This window comes from Neodiprion pinetum, chromosome 2 (genome assembly GCF_021155775.2).
Source record: "Neodiprion pinetum isolate iyNeoPine1 chromosome 2, iyNeoPine1.2, whole genome shotgun sequence".
NCBI classification, from domain to species: Eukaryota; Metazoa; Arthropoda; class Insecta; order Hymenoptera; family Diprionidae; genus Neodiprion; species Neodiprion pinetum.
The window spans coordinates 15,581,589-15,598,709 of record NC_060233.1 but is presented as its reverse complement, the minus strand read 5'-3'; the positions used below and the strand labels follow the sequence as shown (position 1 = coordinate 15,598,709).

The window sequence follows — 17,121 nt, the reverse complement described above, 5'->3', positions numbered from 1 at the left end:
TTCCTTCTTTATCGATAGGTGAAAATATTCGATTTTATGTTTATCTTGAATGTTTTATTTGTGTTCATGTCAATTCTGTTACTAGTATAAAATATAAATATGTCTATATCCTGGTGACCGATAAATGCAATGTAATCTAGTATAATGTTTAATCTACACCCTTGTAACTACATTCTCAATGTCTCCAATAGTTACACCCTATATAATGTCGGGGTAAGCCAACAAAATTTCGCAGTTTAGGTTCGATAATGCGGTACTCTTTTAATATAAAATTCACTATGGCAAAAGAAGCACAACTTTCCGTGACCACAAAAAAGCTTCCTTTCACCGTCAAGAACTAAATCTTTCTCCAAAAAATCAAAACACCGTGGTCTATGGTTGGTTCGTATAGTTTCCCGATTTTTTCACGCATATGAAAACTCAACATCTAAAAATTACGAATGGGATTAATGATATCTTCATTCATTCGAAAAATAAAATTTGTGAAATGGTCAAAATATTTTTCTCTTTTGCACCGACATCGCGACATAGAGGGTTCTTTGCAATCGTAAATGAAGTCGAAAAAAAATGATGAACTCTACAGGACTGGTATTTCCCATAGCTAGAAGGCATCCCCAAGCCTTCGCGTCAACAGAGATTGATACTCTAAACGTTTAAATTTTGATATAGTCTGTGTCATGGTTTATGCAAAGAAAATGAAAACTGCAGCAAAAATTTCACGAGAACTTTGACACGTACCGGATTGAGGAAATCATTAGTTGGGAATCAATACTTTTTTTGTAATATTATCACGACATGTTCAAATATTGAATATCCATCGGATTTATGCATTTTTAAGTTACCGCGATTCTTCTCAAAATGTAACAAAACAATCTCTGAATTGTTAACAAGACCTCAAATGATGAATTGTCGCCCCAAATCGGTTCCAAACAATGGAGAACCTGGTGCATTCAACTTTTGTCTGTCTGTAAGAGTTTAGTCAGCGTTCGCATGAGTGTGTGATCCCGTTCCAACTTTGCTTAGAATATCGGTATACCTCTGAAACTGTTGATCCGATCATAACAGAATACATCCTAAACCCTACCCGCATGTTGTGGCTATTCTTTGAAAAAAAAAGAATCAGAATCAAAATCGGCTGAGTAGTTCTGGAGCTATAAATGAACATGCGAACATAAAGAGAAAGAAAGATACATTGAGTTTCATACAGACCGAATTGCTACCGACAGAATGGCTCGTCGTCTGCTATAGTTTAATGCGCATATGCTACAATCCGAGAGCAGTTGTTTGCAAAACTGCCCCCGTTGAAGCCAATTTTTGGGGCGGCAAGGTTAAATTTTTTTTCAAACATTATTAAGAAGGGGGAGGGTAAGGGTTTGCACTTTCGAAAAATCGAATTTTTTTTTGTCTTATTGTTTAGAGAGATGGCAAAAAGATATGGATCATCGACGTGGGATCCGCGAATTAGTGACGAGAACGAGTGTGAATGAAACGAAAGTGATGTTGAGATGGAGAGAGATGATGATTAATAGTAACCGAGAATTTTTATTGGTTTTGATGCGGCGATACAGACCGTATCGCAAGAGAACGTTACAGAGAGTGAAGATTTTACAGAGCGAGAGAACACATAGATTATACACATACATGATTTCGAGATAGTAGACAATACATGAGATACAGCTGATGGGTTTTGAGTCGCGACACGGGCAAGCGGCGAGATTTGACGCAGAGACGGCAAGTAAACATTGCACGCGAGTGTGCGTACATGTGCGAGGACGATTTTGAGTGTCGCGAGACACACATTTAACTATTCGATACCTTGCCGAAACACTTATCTTATTGTTAAACATTTCAAGAATATATTCCCAAAATTTTAAGTCGATCTGAGCAAAACTCTTGAAGTTATTTTCTAGTTAGTCTCCTGCCCTTTAACACTATAGCTCTGACAGCAGGTATACAACTTATTCATTTCTATCGTTCTGGTCCATTATCCTGTTTCGAGAATATTTTATTTAGTAAAGACAGGTAAGTAAAGCCATAAAGACATATTTTATATTTGTATGTATACTATACACTGTACAATATTTTAAAACGAGAGACGAGCGTCAGTTTGTCGTTGCACGTTCGATCGTGCGATTTGTGATTTTTTCTCAAAACTACTTTTTCAAAGTCCGTGTTCACTGCCATTTAGAAACTACTTGACCGATTCATTTCAAACTTGGTACACATTTTCTACATATAAAATACCTCCCACCAACGTTTAGTTAAAATTGTTTTTTTTTTTTACATAAAGGGGGTTTCCCACCCACAAAATGGCGGAATTTTTCGTGGAAAATAGCAGTTTACACTTTAGATGGCCACCAAAAATTTTTTATGAAAAAAAAAAATAATCATAGAACGTTGGGGGGAGGATCTGATGATACTTTGACTAAATTTTAATGGTTTTTGATTTCAGATAATTTCCGACCGAGATATAGTGAAGATCGCAAATTGTTTTTTTTCTAAGACGTTCTGGGGCAAGCTCTGTCACCGGCTTGTTTTTCAATATTTCCTCATGAAAAAACTACAGAATATTGTTACAAGTATACTTAATAATGTACAAAAGGTTTGAATAGATTTGCTCAATCCATACTTTTAAAAGAAATTCACAAAAAAGGGTTTTTTTTTACACTGGAACCCTTACCCCCCCTTAAGGGCCACTTTCAAATGTCCTTGCATAATATGCGCAAGACCAGAAACAAAGTGTGTTAGTCAGCACGACCAAACAAAATACGGAACTAGTATAAACAATATTAGTTATTCACATTTTGTTAATCTGATGAATCGTTCACTCATAAAAAGTACATTTCAAATATAACATGAACCTAAATTATTTGAAATAAGGACATGAAAAATACTCGGCACCAAGAATACTCTTCATCTAGTTTTATTGGAAATCGACGAGACAAATCATCCACCACATGCATCACATAATCAAATTTCAGTTTCTTTAATTTCTCTGACCTTCATATCCAAGAATCACCTTTCTATTAGTAAATCATCCGTTGCACTTTTGATACATCCGTTTCACATGAAAACTTACAATTAGTGAAGATAGCTTACCTATCAGTGCCAATATACAGAGTGAATTGCTCATGACAGAATGGTCCGTCGTCCGTTGCAATTTAATGCTATGAGAATCTACCCCTTCGAATCACTTTAAGACTACACAGTTGCCAACTCATACGAGGCGTATAAGCGGATGACTTTTTAGTAACCAACTTATTGATAGCACGATCAGTTACCGAGTCATATGGACGAGCCTCTCGTCGGTGCCTTTAGCTGAGTTCCAATTTAACGATTCGCTTGGAGCCTATGGCATATATTATTGGGAACTCTAGTGCTCGGATAGGCTATCTGGTGGTGATATTCAACATCTGAGCGAGTAGATTGAATCGCATCAGCTGACTCGGACTATGTACTTGTTTATGTACAAATTTACAAACTTCTTATAATAAAAGTTTCATTTTGTATTTTAAAATTACAAAAACAAAATGTATTCTTATAAAAATACACTTGTCTACATTTGTTCATGTACAGCGTGACCAACTCACTGTAGTCCGTATTTTCACCGCTAGGTGCAATTTTTTAAGCCACGCCTCGGCTGGAGACCCCAATCTCGAATTATACTACAATATATCATTAACGCTATCCAAGTTACCACGACAGTCATTACTTGAACAGTAAAGTAAGGCAATACCTGTACTTCCATGGTGAGGCTTCTCTTGTCTTCAACATTTCTTCTAACAATGCATCTGCGTATATAATCAATAAACACTTGATCGAAACTACCATCCATTTGGTTATCAAAGAGTGGTGGCTACTCTCTTGGGAACTGGCGATCTTATCGGACCCCAGGTTTCAATTTCTTACGTAACAATGCGCATGGGCTACAATTTGAGAGTTGTAACACAACTGCTAGCGACAACTGCCAACATTTTTGAGGTTATATTCGTGACGCTTGATCATCCTAGCTAACTGCTCTCAGATTGCAGCGCATGCGCATCAAATTGTAGCAGACGACTGACTATTCTATCGTGAGCAATTCATTCTGTATAGATATAGGCTTAATAAATAGATATTTGATTCTGAATTCCAGCGCATAATGAAAAATACGTAATTCCCTATTTTACGGACCACATTGTAGTAATAATTTGACGAAGCTATTAAAACCATGAACATTGTAACTTTATTAATTTAACATAGAACAGGTATAGACAGTATAAAACAACTTCATGTTACCGTGGAATCGATTTACGATATTCGATTACAACACCATAGCCCAATTTGATATGAGGATTCCTTAAGTTACGACCCTCAACCATCCGTACTTTCAATTGATATAGCATGCAACTTAATCACACTGTCCAGGGATACTTTGAAGTTTAAAATCTTTTTTATTAGATTTCAGACTGCTGGAATTATTTTTTGAGACACCTACGCACGCCACGTTATTAACGTTACTTTTATGGTAATTTTGGACATAAAAGGATGCGAGCATGTACGTAAAAGTAGTGCTGATCACTATTGTGCCCAGAGCTGTTGACTTTGGAACGGTACAGTCGATGAAGAACACTTGTATACTGTGTAAATCTGCAATAACAAATCGTACGATTTGTAGTGCAGTCAGATACTTTTTCCACACCAGGTACTTCTGTACTTTCGGCCCAATTGCAGCGAGTAAGTAATAGCTGTATACAAATGTCAGAACAAAACAGTTCAATAGTCCGATAAACGTTGAATGACCACCAGCCATGTAACGGACTCCAATCCAAGAATAAGTCACCGCTGTAATGTGGTAACAAACATGAAATAAAGATAATTGACGTTCCTTCTTGCGGAGTACAACGAATACCGTATCTAAAAGTTGGATGATCTTGCAAATGAAGTACAGGTGTACGCTTCTCGCCATCTGTAAATTATTAAAACGGTTTAAGTTCGTAAGCCCACGTTACCACGCAACATTTGGCGAATGTTACTGCAATATTTCTATCCTTTTACTATAGCAGCAAAATTACAGGCATAATACAGTTTCACGTGTTCACTCAAAATATACAGCGAAAAAATTGCACAATGTGTCTTACAAATTTTAACCTTGCCAAGTGACGTTGTTACGATTTTACTGCAAGATTTGATGATGTATAAACACTCATTTCATCTGTCTCATCAAAATACATTTGAAATCAATTGGATTATATGTGAATTGAACTAAATATAGCAGCAAAACTGAACGTCTGAAGCAAAAAATCATCGTGATTACACATAATCAATCAATCTAAGGTTTGTGAAGCAACCAAGATCACACACAGTACAAAATATTGAATCAACATTACAACAACATTGCTATATCGCAGTTGCGGTTACCATCCAGACACATTGTAGCAATATTACAATTAACAGCTTCTGTATGAAACATTGCAGATGGATTGTTGCAATATTGCAATTTATTCAACTGACACGTCATAATTGCAGTAAGATTGCATCAACACAAAGCTGATATATGTATATTGTATGCTTTATGAAAATTAATGTTTCAATTACGTGTATATAGTTGATACGATGGTATTCGAAAGTAGGGGGGCTGGATGATCCGAGACGAGATAAATTAATTTTTTGGTCGGTTTCAAAACGTTCGGTACGTCTGATAAAAATCCAATCGAATCATCAAAATAAAGTCACGCAATAATTTTATTACCTTTCCAAAATATTTTTTAAACCCCTCAAAAACAGATGCTCTATTCTATTGACAATTATTTTGACACGTATTAAAAGACATTATTGATTAAAACGAAATTACAAATGCCAATTTTCTTGCTGGAAAGGTTTTGAAATTACCGCCATTAGCACTTTCTGTCTGCTTTCAACTCACGCGTAGCATACTTGTTGTGTTTTTTGACGATCCTCGACGTTACCGCAGCTACATTCATCTACACCAGGCCCCTGACACCTGACACTGGTGGTATAACGTGTTCCCGTTAGTATATTCTGCCACTACGCGGCGCTAGTAGTCACCTGCTCACAATGCGCGGTCCCTATTGGTTGTACGGAGGTTAAGAACAACGCAGAGAGCAGATTTTCGGAGAGTGAGGAGCGTAGGGGGTAAAGTATGTGACTACTAGCGCCACGTTTGGCGGGGACAACAACGGGACGTCCTGCTATAAGAGAATCTAGTCCAGTGCCAGAGACTTGATCGACACCCAACAATTTGCAGCATTGGGATGACGACCGTAATCACCTACGCCAGTGGATGTCTTTGTCTCGGTGATGTGAAAGGACCTTTATATAATTTATAAAAAAAGGAGCTCCGTGTTGAAAACGGAACGTAGGAGATTGGTTTCTTTTCTGACCAAAAAAGTTCCTGTTCTCTACCTACCTCTAATCTAAGCTGACGCGGGATTTGACTCTGGTGCAGCGGACTTGCAGACGCAGGGTTGACAGTTTGTCGTCCATAGTTTCCCACAGACGCGGGCTATGACGCCGTGCTATGTTTTGACCAGATTCGGACTCGCCGTTGTACCCTAAGCTATTTTTTCGAAGGCTGAGTTTTTCCTTCTAGCCGTATTCCCTCCTCTAATAATGGATTTTACTCCATGTAGATTTTCTGTTCCCATGATTTTACTCCGTTGCTGTTCCCTCTCTACTTGAATGATTTTACTTATCTTTGACAAGTTGTTACCTGAGTAAGAAAGCAAGTTTTGATACACCGTAATATTTAATCAACCAAATCAATTCAAAGAAATACAATCTTTTGGTATCAAGAATGTCGCATGCTCATGCAAGAACGAAAAAACAAAAGGTAAAATAAAATAAAGAACAAATTACGCAATTGAGTATTTGAATGAAATTTTTTTATTTCATATTCTTGTAGATTGGAAAAAAATATTTTGGACTTATTTTTTATTTTTTCGATTGAATCAAAATTGCCATTAATATAACAGATTGAAAACTATAACATTGTGACGTCACCCATGTTAAGATATATCTATATATATTAAAATCAGTGAAATTCAATCACCTATAACATGAAAAATTATCATTTTTAACGAAAAACAAAAAATACGTCCTCATTATTTTGGCTTGCACTGCATTATGCACCCCTAAAAATGGAAAAAAAAATTTCATTCAAATACTCAATTCATAGGTTACGCTCCTGAGTTTTACAAAGTTAAATTTGTTTATAGTTCTACTTCAGCTAGACTCTAAATATTTCGATTTCCTTCAGTAGCTGAAAGAACCGCTATGCGTCTATCCCTATATCCCATAATTCTACTCTATCTGCCAAGGCGCTTGGCTTACGAATTGTTCTATCTTTAAAATTTAACTCTAAATTCGATCGTAGCCTTCCAATGCGTTCTACGCCGTGACAATAACCGATGAGTCACTTTCATAATTACTATGCTTTTATCCTTTAGAAACATCTGACTACGCATCCACATTCAGCTTGCTTACAGTGTGTGGTCTTTGATTTGCGTTAAATCAGTATTAATTGTTTGAATTTTATCAATACGTCGTCGCCTTGTGCGATATCTACCGATTGAGAGGTTATGTCGAATAATGTTTACTTTCTGCCTCAGTGGTGAAATTCAATATAAGATAAGACATGATTTTCATGTTTACAGGTATGATCACACTCCAAATAGCGATCTCTATAAATAGTCATTGAAGGTTAGTAGCAAACCACACAGGGACGACAATCTTTGGTATTTGCGAAACTGCAGCAACGGTAAAACGGTGCGTCTCAATTTATCCAATCACACGAACGGTGTAAAAACCTGAGTTTGTGGGAAGGCAGGGACGTCAACCCCTCAATCCTGCGTCTGTAAAGTTCACTGCAACGGAGTAAAATCCGACGCCTGCCAAAGAAATAGATAGTCAAACCACAGGGATCTTTAATTAGGAAAAGATTAACCATCCACCTTCCTTTTTCGAGCACGTAACTTTTTTTCTTAATTATTTCAAGGTTCATTAAACATCATAAAGACAAAGACTCCCACCAGCGTTGGTAATTACGAGCATTCCGCTCTCGAAAATCTTACGAGCGTTAAAATACATAAGTTCCGCAAACCGCGTCTTACAGCTGAAGCTCGCTCATGAGCAGTTAATCGCTGAAATTCAGCCTGTCAACTTTCACCAACATTTCCTTTCCATACATGAAAACAATCTTAATCTACAAATTGAACTCACCCGAATATCCGACGGGCTTTCCGAATAAACGAATGGTTGACACGAGTAGCTGTAATCGTAAAGCCAGCCTGCCATTAAGCCCTCTCGGATTAAATAAATGTTGAAAAAGACTTGAATCAAGTTGTGCACAATCATAGTTTTGCGCAACGTGTAGGGTGGCTTGTCTCTCATGAAACTTCGGCCTGAAGTGCAGATATACAGGTACATCGCCAGTATAATAATCACAGGCCCTGGTCCCGACATTAAAAACCACTCGGCAGTTCTGGGGTCTGGGGAAAAAGTTAACCCAAAGTTCAGTTGAGTGGCCTAGTAATTTAAACCAAGTAGCGTGGGCAATTTTATAAAATACTCATGAACGAACCATTATTATGGTACGATGGGTAAAACCATCCGAGAAGGCGATTTAACATTTTTGTTAATAATACGGGAAGCGTGTTTAGCTGAAAAGCACAAATTGTACCGAATTATTGGTAAGTTGAAGTGAAATGGTGGCGAAATATGCGAATACATACAAACTGATTCAATACCTGCTATGCGGAATGTATTTTCAGTGAGTTTTTGGAATACTTGCTATTCAGGCATTTGCCCGCAGTACATCAGCAGAAATTGAAATTGTAACTAACGATTCTGAAACTTCACTTGTAGTATCATGAACAGCAAGTAACAATTGCATATTCAATTTATGTGTCCAACTGCATTTTTCATGCCTCGTGTACAGGTTGTTTCCGAGTAAACACCACAGTATCTTGGGTTGTCTGCCACTGAGGGAAACAAACGTCGGTACGAGTTATCGATAAGTAGCGCGTTCAAAGTCCTCGCGAATAAGTTGGAATTGCCCGTCTTGCCTTGGCAGAGTTGTATGGATGTGGCCAAACAGTTTTTCGTTGTTTATAACCTACGTTGAAACATTCAGTGATCGCGTCTCGGAGTTACTTTGAAATGATTAAATGACTCGATAGTTTTTACTGATATTTGTTCCCTGAGTAGTAGGCAACCCTACATACTGTGGCATTTAGTCGGAAACATCCCGTACAACTACCAAGTTTATCGAGTCGGAATAGAATTAGAAATTTTAGTACTCGTACGGTTCATTGAAGCATTATTTTTCACACTGTTTTCTAATTAGAGAATACCTTAGCGATAATTCTGCGATGTTCATTTCCTCTGTTTCATTATCAGGTCATTTCAAGACCTGAATCTTTCTTTGAAATGGATATTGTATTTTTATTCGTGCGGCATTGAGGTTGACTTATCACAGTTCGACCTTAATCATGACATTGCGATTATCGAGTCACACGCTTCGTGCAATAATAGTTGCGAACATAAATTATTTCAGTATATATGTTTATGGATAAAAGTAAACGTAGTTAGTTCAAAAAATTTTATTGACACATTTTCAGTTCTTAGTTGAAGAAGATGCCCACGCTGAAAGGTCGAGATTTAGAACGTCTATTGTAAGAAGATTTTAAACAAGTATCTAAAGTGTGTCATTGAGAGAAGTAGTGTTGCAAAAGAAGGCTTTTTAGAAGTGCTCTGGCAAAAGGATCGTTTACAAGTGATTCAATTCTAGCTGAGCAACGTTCCTCTTATTTGAAGAATCTATCGAACTCTCTGATTGGTTCTTCCCAATTTCAAGGAAGTTGAACCAACGAGGTGATTGCATGTATGTAAAAAATATTTTTGGCCTTCTTAATCACCCTTCACAATACTGCAGCCTAGGCGTAGGGGTGGTGGGTCGGTACGGTGCCGATAAAAATTCTTCCTTTATCTGTTGTATATGCCAAATAGCCTATTTTATCATGGCGGGATCATAGCCAGAACAGCTATCGTGCCAGGTTCTGCATCCTCGAAAATATATGTAACAGATATTTTCGGGCATTTTGTTTACTTTGCATATATTTTTTTTTATACCTGAGATAAAAATTCTCTCCAATGCACAAGTGCAAGTAAGATTTCTTAGAATTTTTATATCTTGATAAGATAGAAAATAAGTAAACCGTTGGAAAATAAAAATAACAGAGCTTTCCGAAAGCGGGAAAGAAGATTATAAAAAATTATGGTATGGAGGTTTGAGTAAAAATAAAAGAACAACTTCAAACGAAATACAAAACAATATTTAGAACCTTGTGTAAAATGTAACAATACATGACGTATCAATCCATTTGCCTAGTAACATCTCTAAGAGCAGTAGGCATCGAAGATGTCGTAATCCACGAAAACATGTGGTCTATACATCCCGTATTATTTTAACCAATAACGAAGCGTTTGACAAACAGTTGTTTCGTTCATTTTACCTTTCGCGGTCCTCTCATTGGTAAACGTATGGTATTGGTGGAAATTGAACATTGAACCCATACGTTTCCCAAGCATTGGGTCCAGTGATTTTAAAGTATTGAATCAAGAATGGATGTACAATTATACAAGACTGAGCCGTGCGCTGACAGAACACACTGTTCATTATCGGCCTGGTTTTGTCATTTCAACCGTGGTCCAAGCTTAGGTATATTGTCTGTTTCAATGCTCGACGAGATTTGAGCCAGACATGGCGGATAGCTGAACCCGTGGTACAAGAACACATGGGATTTTTCATTACTTCGGATACAGTAGTCGAACTCCTTCAATTCTTTTACCTATGTAATGAATATATGTGTATTGATTACGTATGTGGTATAATGTAAGCAACATTTCACTTACTTGAACGATTTTTTTTAATAACACTCAAATCCAATCTTGAAAATACAATGTACTCCAAAGGAGACGGAGTTTGACAAGAATAAGGACAGTCTACTTTATGCTACTTCTATTCTTTTATTGGTTTACTTCTTTGACAATTATTTCAGCCCTGAAAATATTTGGTATGCCTAGGTGTTTTACAACGCCAAGGTTAGCCGCAGGTTTCAGACGCCGCCCGGTTCTCAAAATCCAAGGACGAATGGGGGCCTGAGGTCCCCTACCTGAAACTTCCGATTCTTACGTTTTGGCATACATTGAATAGTGCGAATACTCAAGTAAACATAGAACTTTGTAAAAATATGTAACATACAGTCATAGAGACGCGTGGCGATACGCCGGACGTAACAAGAAGTCGAATTTTTCAAGTTCAGCGTTGTTGTCGATGACTCGGAAAAGTGTGAAAATTCTGAAAAAATTCGCAAATATTCCTTGTTCTACCCCTGAAATAGTGGTGGGAGTTCCATGTCAAAATGCGCAGTTTCACCCGCGAAAGCAAATGATACCCTCTCCGAGACCGATGGAACACTCCAATACTGACGAATTGCATTGTTTATCGGGAGCTCATGACTATATTTTCACAAAGTCACATGTTTACTTGAGTATTCACACTATTCAATGGATGCCAGGACGTAAGATCGGAAGACTCGGGTTGGGGGCTTCAGGCCCCCATTCGTCCCTGGATTTCGATAACCGGCAGCTGAACCCTGCGGCTAACTTCAGCCTCGTAGGTTTTTATAGGAGTACAATGAGAGGGATTTAATTCTAAAAGTTCGATTCCGCCGTAATTGCCATTTTACAAATTGTGTTTCTAAAGAATATTACCTGACGTTAGACTGATTCTCCAGAATCCATTTATACATTATATTGATGAACGTAAGGACCGATTCTACGGACCTGTTCCATAGAACCAAATTTCGGCAAGAATATTCAGGTTTCTAAATTCTCCAGAAGAATTGTCTCGAATATTTCAACCGTAAAAAGTAAAATGGACGACAATACCGATTGTACAAAAATAATTTTAGGACTGATTGTATACATAATTAAACCTATCACAAACAATATATTATAAATAACATATTACACATACACATACGATACAATTTCATTTATAAAATTAGTTCTAGAACTGGTTTCTGTAGAATCAATGCCGTTCGGAATAGATCCGTTTTTTGTCCTTCATATTTATATTTCTAAATCACTTGCCATTATCATATTGTTAAAGAATATTTTTTATTCAGATTTTTTACTAGTGTAACCAGTTTTCGATGAACTTGTGTTTCTTACATGGTTGGTGTCACTCTTACAATAATTCTGAATATAAAAAGACGAGAAGAGGTAGATGAATATAATACTATTCAGGCAAACAAGTGTAGCCAGTAGTTTTGATACGTCACATTCAATGAAAAATATCTGTGCAGCGTGTATGCCAACAGCGCCGAATTGTACTATTTGCATTATTGTTAGATACTTTTTCCAGGCCATTAGGGATTTTTGCATTTCCGGCCCGAAGGCCGTCAGCATGTAATAGCCGTACATAATTATATGAACAAAGCTGTTTGCCAACCCCAAAAATGTCAAATGTAACGTTCCACTGAAATAACGAGTTCCAACCCAAGTTGATAGTAGCATTACGGTGTGATGATAGAGGTGGAGGAAAGTTATTTGACGCTGCTTTTTCCGAAGTACAAAGAATAAGGTGTCCAGAAGTTCAAACAGCTTGACGAGGAAGTATGAATGACAAGCTCTGGCTATCTAAAAATCATTTGTTGAACCGTCGTCAATACATTATAATAGGTATATGTATAATAAGCAGTGCTTATAAATCAAATCGCATAATCCACAAAGTAGGCGATGTTACTGAAACATTGCGATAATATTTCTTGATCGATTACTGGACAGAAGAGGAGGCTGTGTCTGAAAGTGCTAACACGGTCCATCACGAGAAGCGTATGAAAAATGGTCTATTTTGCCTGCGATTATTGTGGTTAACGTTACCGACACTGAAGACAATGTATGCGAAACTGCCCATTCTTTAATATTTCCCAAAATAGCCCGTTCTTCTCCCATTTTCTGAAATAGCACCTTCTTTTGCCCATTAGTCAGTACTTCAATTGCGAAAATGCGACGTTACAATGTTTCGCTGACTTCGCGGAATGTATTTAAAACGTTTTAAACAATGCAAGGCAAAAATATAGCGCCGTGTGTTTGGAATATTTCAAAACTCGCAAAGTTATGTTGGTGCCCGTCGTTTTTGTAATATTGCGCAATTTGTCTGATACATTTGCAACGGTGCACAGTTAAATTTCTATAACGTTGCTCGAATATTTTAAACGCTGCAAAGTTTCATTCGTCCAAACTTTTTGGGTAAAGGCAATATGTTTCTGATAAATTTCAGAACCTTCACTCAGAATTATTATTCTGAATAAAAATTAGTCAACACAATGTTCTCAAATCCAAATCTTGGTTATCATCCATGTTAAATGTAATAAATACTAAATTTTCTTGGGAACTTGGACAGAATTGATAAGATTCAACTTATCAAAATTTGCAACGTTTCGTTGGTTTCATTTATTTTCCAACTTCATCAGGCAAGTTTTGAGGTTAAATCCTCGTTAAAATCCTTTGGTCCATAACACCAACTCAAAACTATGTTTAAATAAGACTAGACAGATATATACATTTTTTAATAAAATTATAAATTCATTCTGCCAATAAATCAATTTAAATAAAATAAAAAACGAAACGTTGCAAATTTTGATAAGTTGAATCTTATCAATTCTGTCCAAGTTCCCAAGAAAATTTAGTATTTAATGTTCTCAAATTTCGCCAATGTACTGCTACTGAAATATTGATCATTCTACTTACTCGCATTGCTGATTCACTCTCCGAATAATCATTTGGCTGACACGTGTAGCTGAAATCGTACAGCCAGCCTGCCATTAAACCTTCTTTAAATATGTAAATACTGATTAGAATTTGAATAAAGTTGTACACTATGAGAATCTTGCGTAAATCATAGGGCTGCTTGTCTTTCATATATCTTTCACCTGCCGAAGTACAAATGTAAATGTACGCCACTAGTATAATAGTGATCGGACCTGCTCCCGACAATAAAAACCACTCGTTGGTTCTCGGATCTAAAACAAATGAAATTAATAATATCGCCAACCGGCTAAACGACTCGTAAGCCTCGCCAACCATTACTTAATCGTACCGATATTATTGTAAGGAGGATGAAGCCATCCCAACAGATCGTCCAACATTTTCATAGGATTATGTAAGCCACCGTTTGAATCTGGAACATACGATACACTTCGATTCAATTCTTCAGTGGAGGAGAGTTCGCGGTAAAATTAGCGAATCACAGCAATGTGAAGACACTATTAAATGAGAATCAGTATATCATCGGGTTAGTGGATGCCACCTCGGTTTTGAGGGTGAAAAACGTGGCACGTCGTTTTAAGCTTGAAAAAAAAGACACGTCGTTTTGAGATTGAAAAAAAATCCACCTCGGTTTTGAAGTCAAAAACAGGACAGGTCGCAGATAAATTTTCTTATCACAAATTTTAATTTTATAATATTAATATTATAATAACGTTGAAAACTCCAAAGATTCAATTCAATCCCCGCGAATATTGTCAAAAGAAATTAGATCTGTGCGTTGAGAAAAAAAAAAGACATTGAGGATCTTTGCGAAAAGCGTTCAATTCCTTCTGAGTTCCATGATTATTACTATGATTTATTACATTGATAAGTCTAAACTCCAGCAGATTATATAAAATTATAATATAACAATAATTTATATGTATCCACATTACGTCTTATTTTTTGATAAGATTTATTTTTTGTAATTTTGAATAATGTATTCAAAATAATTAACTTTTTTATTTCCAATAACGGAGCAATTTAATCTCGAATTTCGATTACAATTTATTAATTATATTCTACGTGAAAAATTGTATCCATTATGTATAATATTGAAAAATAAGGTTCATTATTCATCACTTGTAAAACATGTTTAGTTACGTCACTTTTATTAAATGTAAAATTTTTATTATTTTGAAAGTCGTAACTGCGTGAAACGAATAGGAAGTCTTTTTGTCTGCCACAGGCAAAGTAAGTACGCGATTAACGCAATATATACAATATTATATACAAGACTATAAATAATAAGCAATCTACGGGAATTATGATGGAAATAATGACTCGTTTACAAGCCACGTCGTTATGACAATCTTTTTTTTCAACTTTTATTGCACGTGATAATATACCTGCATTATGTTTTTTAAAAATTAAAAATTTTGCACTTTGAAAAACAATTCAGCAAACAAAGAAATTATAATTACAAATGAAAAATGAATTTATTAGAAAAATCTACGACATGTCCTGTTTTTGAAAATCGAAACGACGTGTCCCCTTTTCCAACTCTAAAAGCGAGTTGTCCTATTTTTCACTTCAAACCCGAGGTGTCACGTTTTTGAAGCTCAAAACCGACGTGTCACTTTCTTGAACTTCAAAATCTGGGTGTCTCTTTTTCGAAAATGAAAGCGACGTATCTCTGTATTCCACTAACCCGGCGATATTGTGTTATAAAAAGTCGATCAGCATGAAGTTAGTAACGTTACTGTAACGATGTATGTTTAGAAAAAATCGTTACTTTGCACCTGTAGCAATGTCCGAAATTCAGAAAACCATGATAAGCAAAAGATACTCTTATTTGGGAAAACTAAATTCTTCAAAGTCATTCTAAAGTTGCGCAAATAGTGATTCTTTTCCTGATGTATCGTTACGTTAATACTACTAACTACAGTCTCATATAAGTCGGCAATTTCTGACGATCATGAATTTTTGAACGTGAGCCAAATCATGAATTACTAATTTTCAAGTGTTAAAGTTAGTGAAAAATTGTTCTTCTTTTCGTGGAAAAAATTATAAAGAACAGACTCATGTAACAAAACTTCCAAATTTCATCTACAACGAATATTTTTCCACCTTTTCTCGATGATAATTCTACTAAATTCAGGGGCGCGCTATCAAAAAGTATTTCCGTTCTGACAAAAAACGAATCCTCGACACGAATCTCAAGTTCCATGGATTCATTACTGATGAAATAAACAATTCGCAATTACTTATAGATATTCTTGGATTATTGACACGGAGATTTTACGATGATTAATGACCGACCTTTGTGCTACAACTCTATTTTCTCAATGATAATACCTCAAAGTTATTCCAGAAAGCCCATTAAACCGTTGTAAGTTGTCGAATACGACTGAATGGAGCAGCATACGACTTCTGGATCGTGATCAGCTATTTATTCCTTTACGAATGAGAAAGCACTACGTTGCTCCCTGCTTAAATCGCGGTATACGAGGTTGCAAGGGAGTGGAATTGCGATGTTAATAGTTACCCCACTTCGCGACTATCGTTATTTCACACGTCCAGTAACCTCACGCGACTGATCACCGTCACGCCAACGGGAACAGCCATCAGATGCGAGAGTGGGGTGACCGCCGCGACATCTATTGCCACGTGGTGCGGAAGTTCGCACAGAGGGGAAGTAAGGGTGCCAGCACACCGAGCGCATGATGTACGGTAATAAGACGTTTCATGCCTGGTCTACACATACGCTTTAATTGGGGGTCTTAAATTGCGCCTCCATTAAAGCTGATGTGTAGCCGAGTTTATATGAACTTTAAGCGCCTCCCACTTAAAGATTTTCTGAATCCCACTCTAACCTCAATTTCCAGCGAGAAGTAGTGCCAACGGTACCGACATGACAGATATATTGAAATCTCGCGTGGTTTGAACCCGTTCTTTGTTCTTTGTACTTTGTTCTTTTCTTCGGTCGGCATTTTGCCGTAACCAAGTTTGGTACATGTTTATTACTTGAAAAATTATTGATGTGAAAATATAATCCATGTTGATCACGAGAGATTGAGTTTATTTCGCGCTCGGCCGACTATGGCGCTGTAGGTCTCTTTGTGTTGTCAACATAACTGTGTAGTGTAAAAAAATAAACGTCTCAGATTCATTCTCCCCAAGTGTACATCAGTGTTTGTGCCGCCAAAAATTGTATTTTGCCTATCGGCAATAGCGCAAAGTGAGTGAAATCACATCTGCTGGTACCCTACCTCATGTGCGATATTAGAAGTTTAAAATTGCGAT

The 17,121-nt window shown here is 36.7% G+C and overlaps 2 protein-coding genes across 5 annotated transcripts in view; both read right to left on the bottom strand.

The window, feature by feature from the left end:
* Nucleotides 1-4,202: 4,202 nt before the first annotated feature.
* LOC124212090 (very long chain fatty acid elongase 7-like) lies at nt 4,203-9,179 on the bottom strand. Of its 4 annotated transcripts, none has more exons than XM_046611833.2 (4): nt 8,733-9,176; nt 8,582-8,660; nt 8,221-8,489; nt 4,203-4,948 (listed from the first exon to the last, which is right to left on the bottom strand). In XM_046611833.2, the coding sequence occupies exons 2-4, from the start codon at nt 8,628-8,630 to the stop codon at nt 4,391-4,393; spliced, it is 876 nt and encodes a 291-aa protein (XP_046467789.1). In that variant the 5' UTR covers nt 8,631-8,660; nt 8,733-9,176; the 3' UTR covers nt 4,203-4,390. The 4 variants fall into 4 exon arrangements, with proteins under 4 accessions (XP_046467789.1, XP_046467788.1, XP_046467791.1 ...); XM_046611832.2 differs by having other exon boundaries at nt 8,748-9,175; XM_046611835.2 differs by lacking the exon at nt 8,582-8,660 and having other exon boundaries at nt 8,748-9,179.
* A 1,158-nt stretch (nt 9,180-10,337) lies between these two features.
* The window catches only part of LOC124212154 (very long chain fatty acid elongase 7-like), a 13,018-nt gene continuing 6,234 nt past the window's right edge, over nt 10,338-17,121 (bottom strand). The window contains exons 2-4 of the mRNA XM_046611948.2: nt 14,168-14,248; nt 13,819-14,090; nt 10,338-12,705 (exon numbers count right to left, since the gene is read on the bottom strand). Coding sequence (XP_046467904.1) covers nt 12,184-12,705; nt 13,819-14,090; nt 14,168-14,222 — 849 coding nt within the window. The 5' untranslated portion in view covers nt 14,223-14,248 and the 3' untranslated portion in view covers nt 10,338-12,183. The remainder of the gene's footprint in view (nt 12,706-13,818; nt 14,091-14,167; nt 14,249-17,121) is intronic.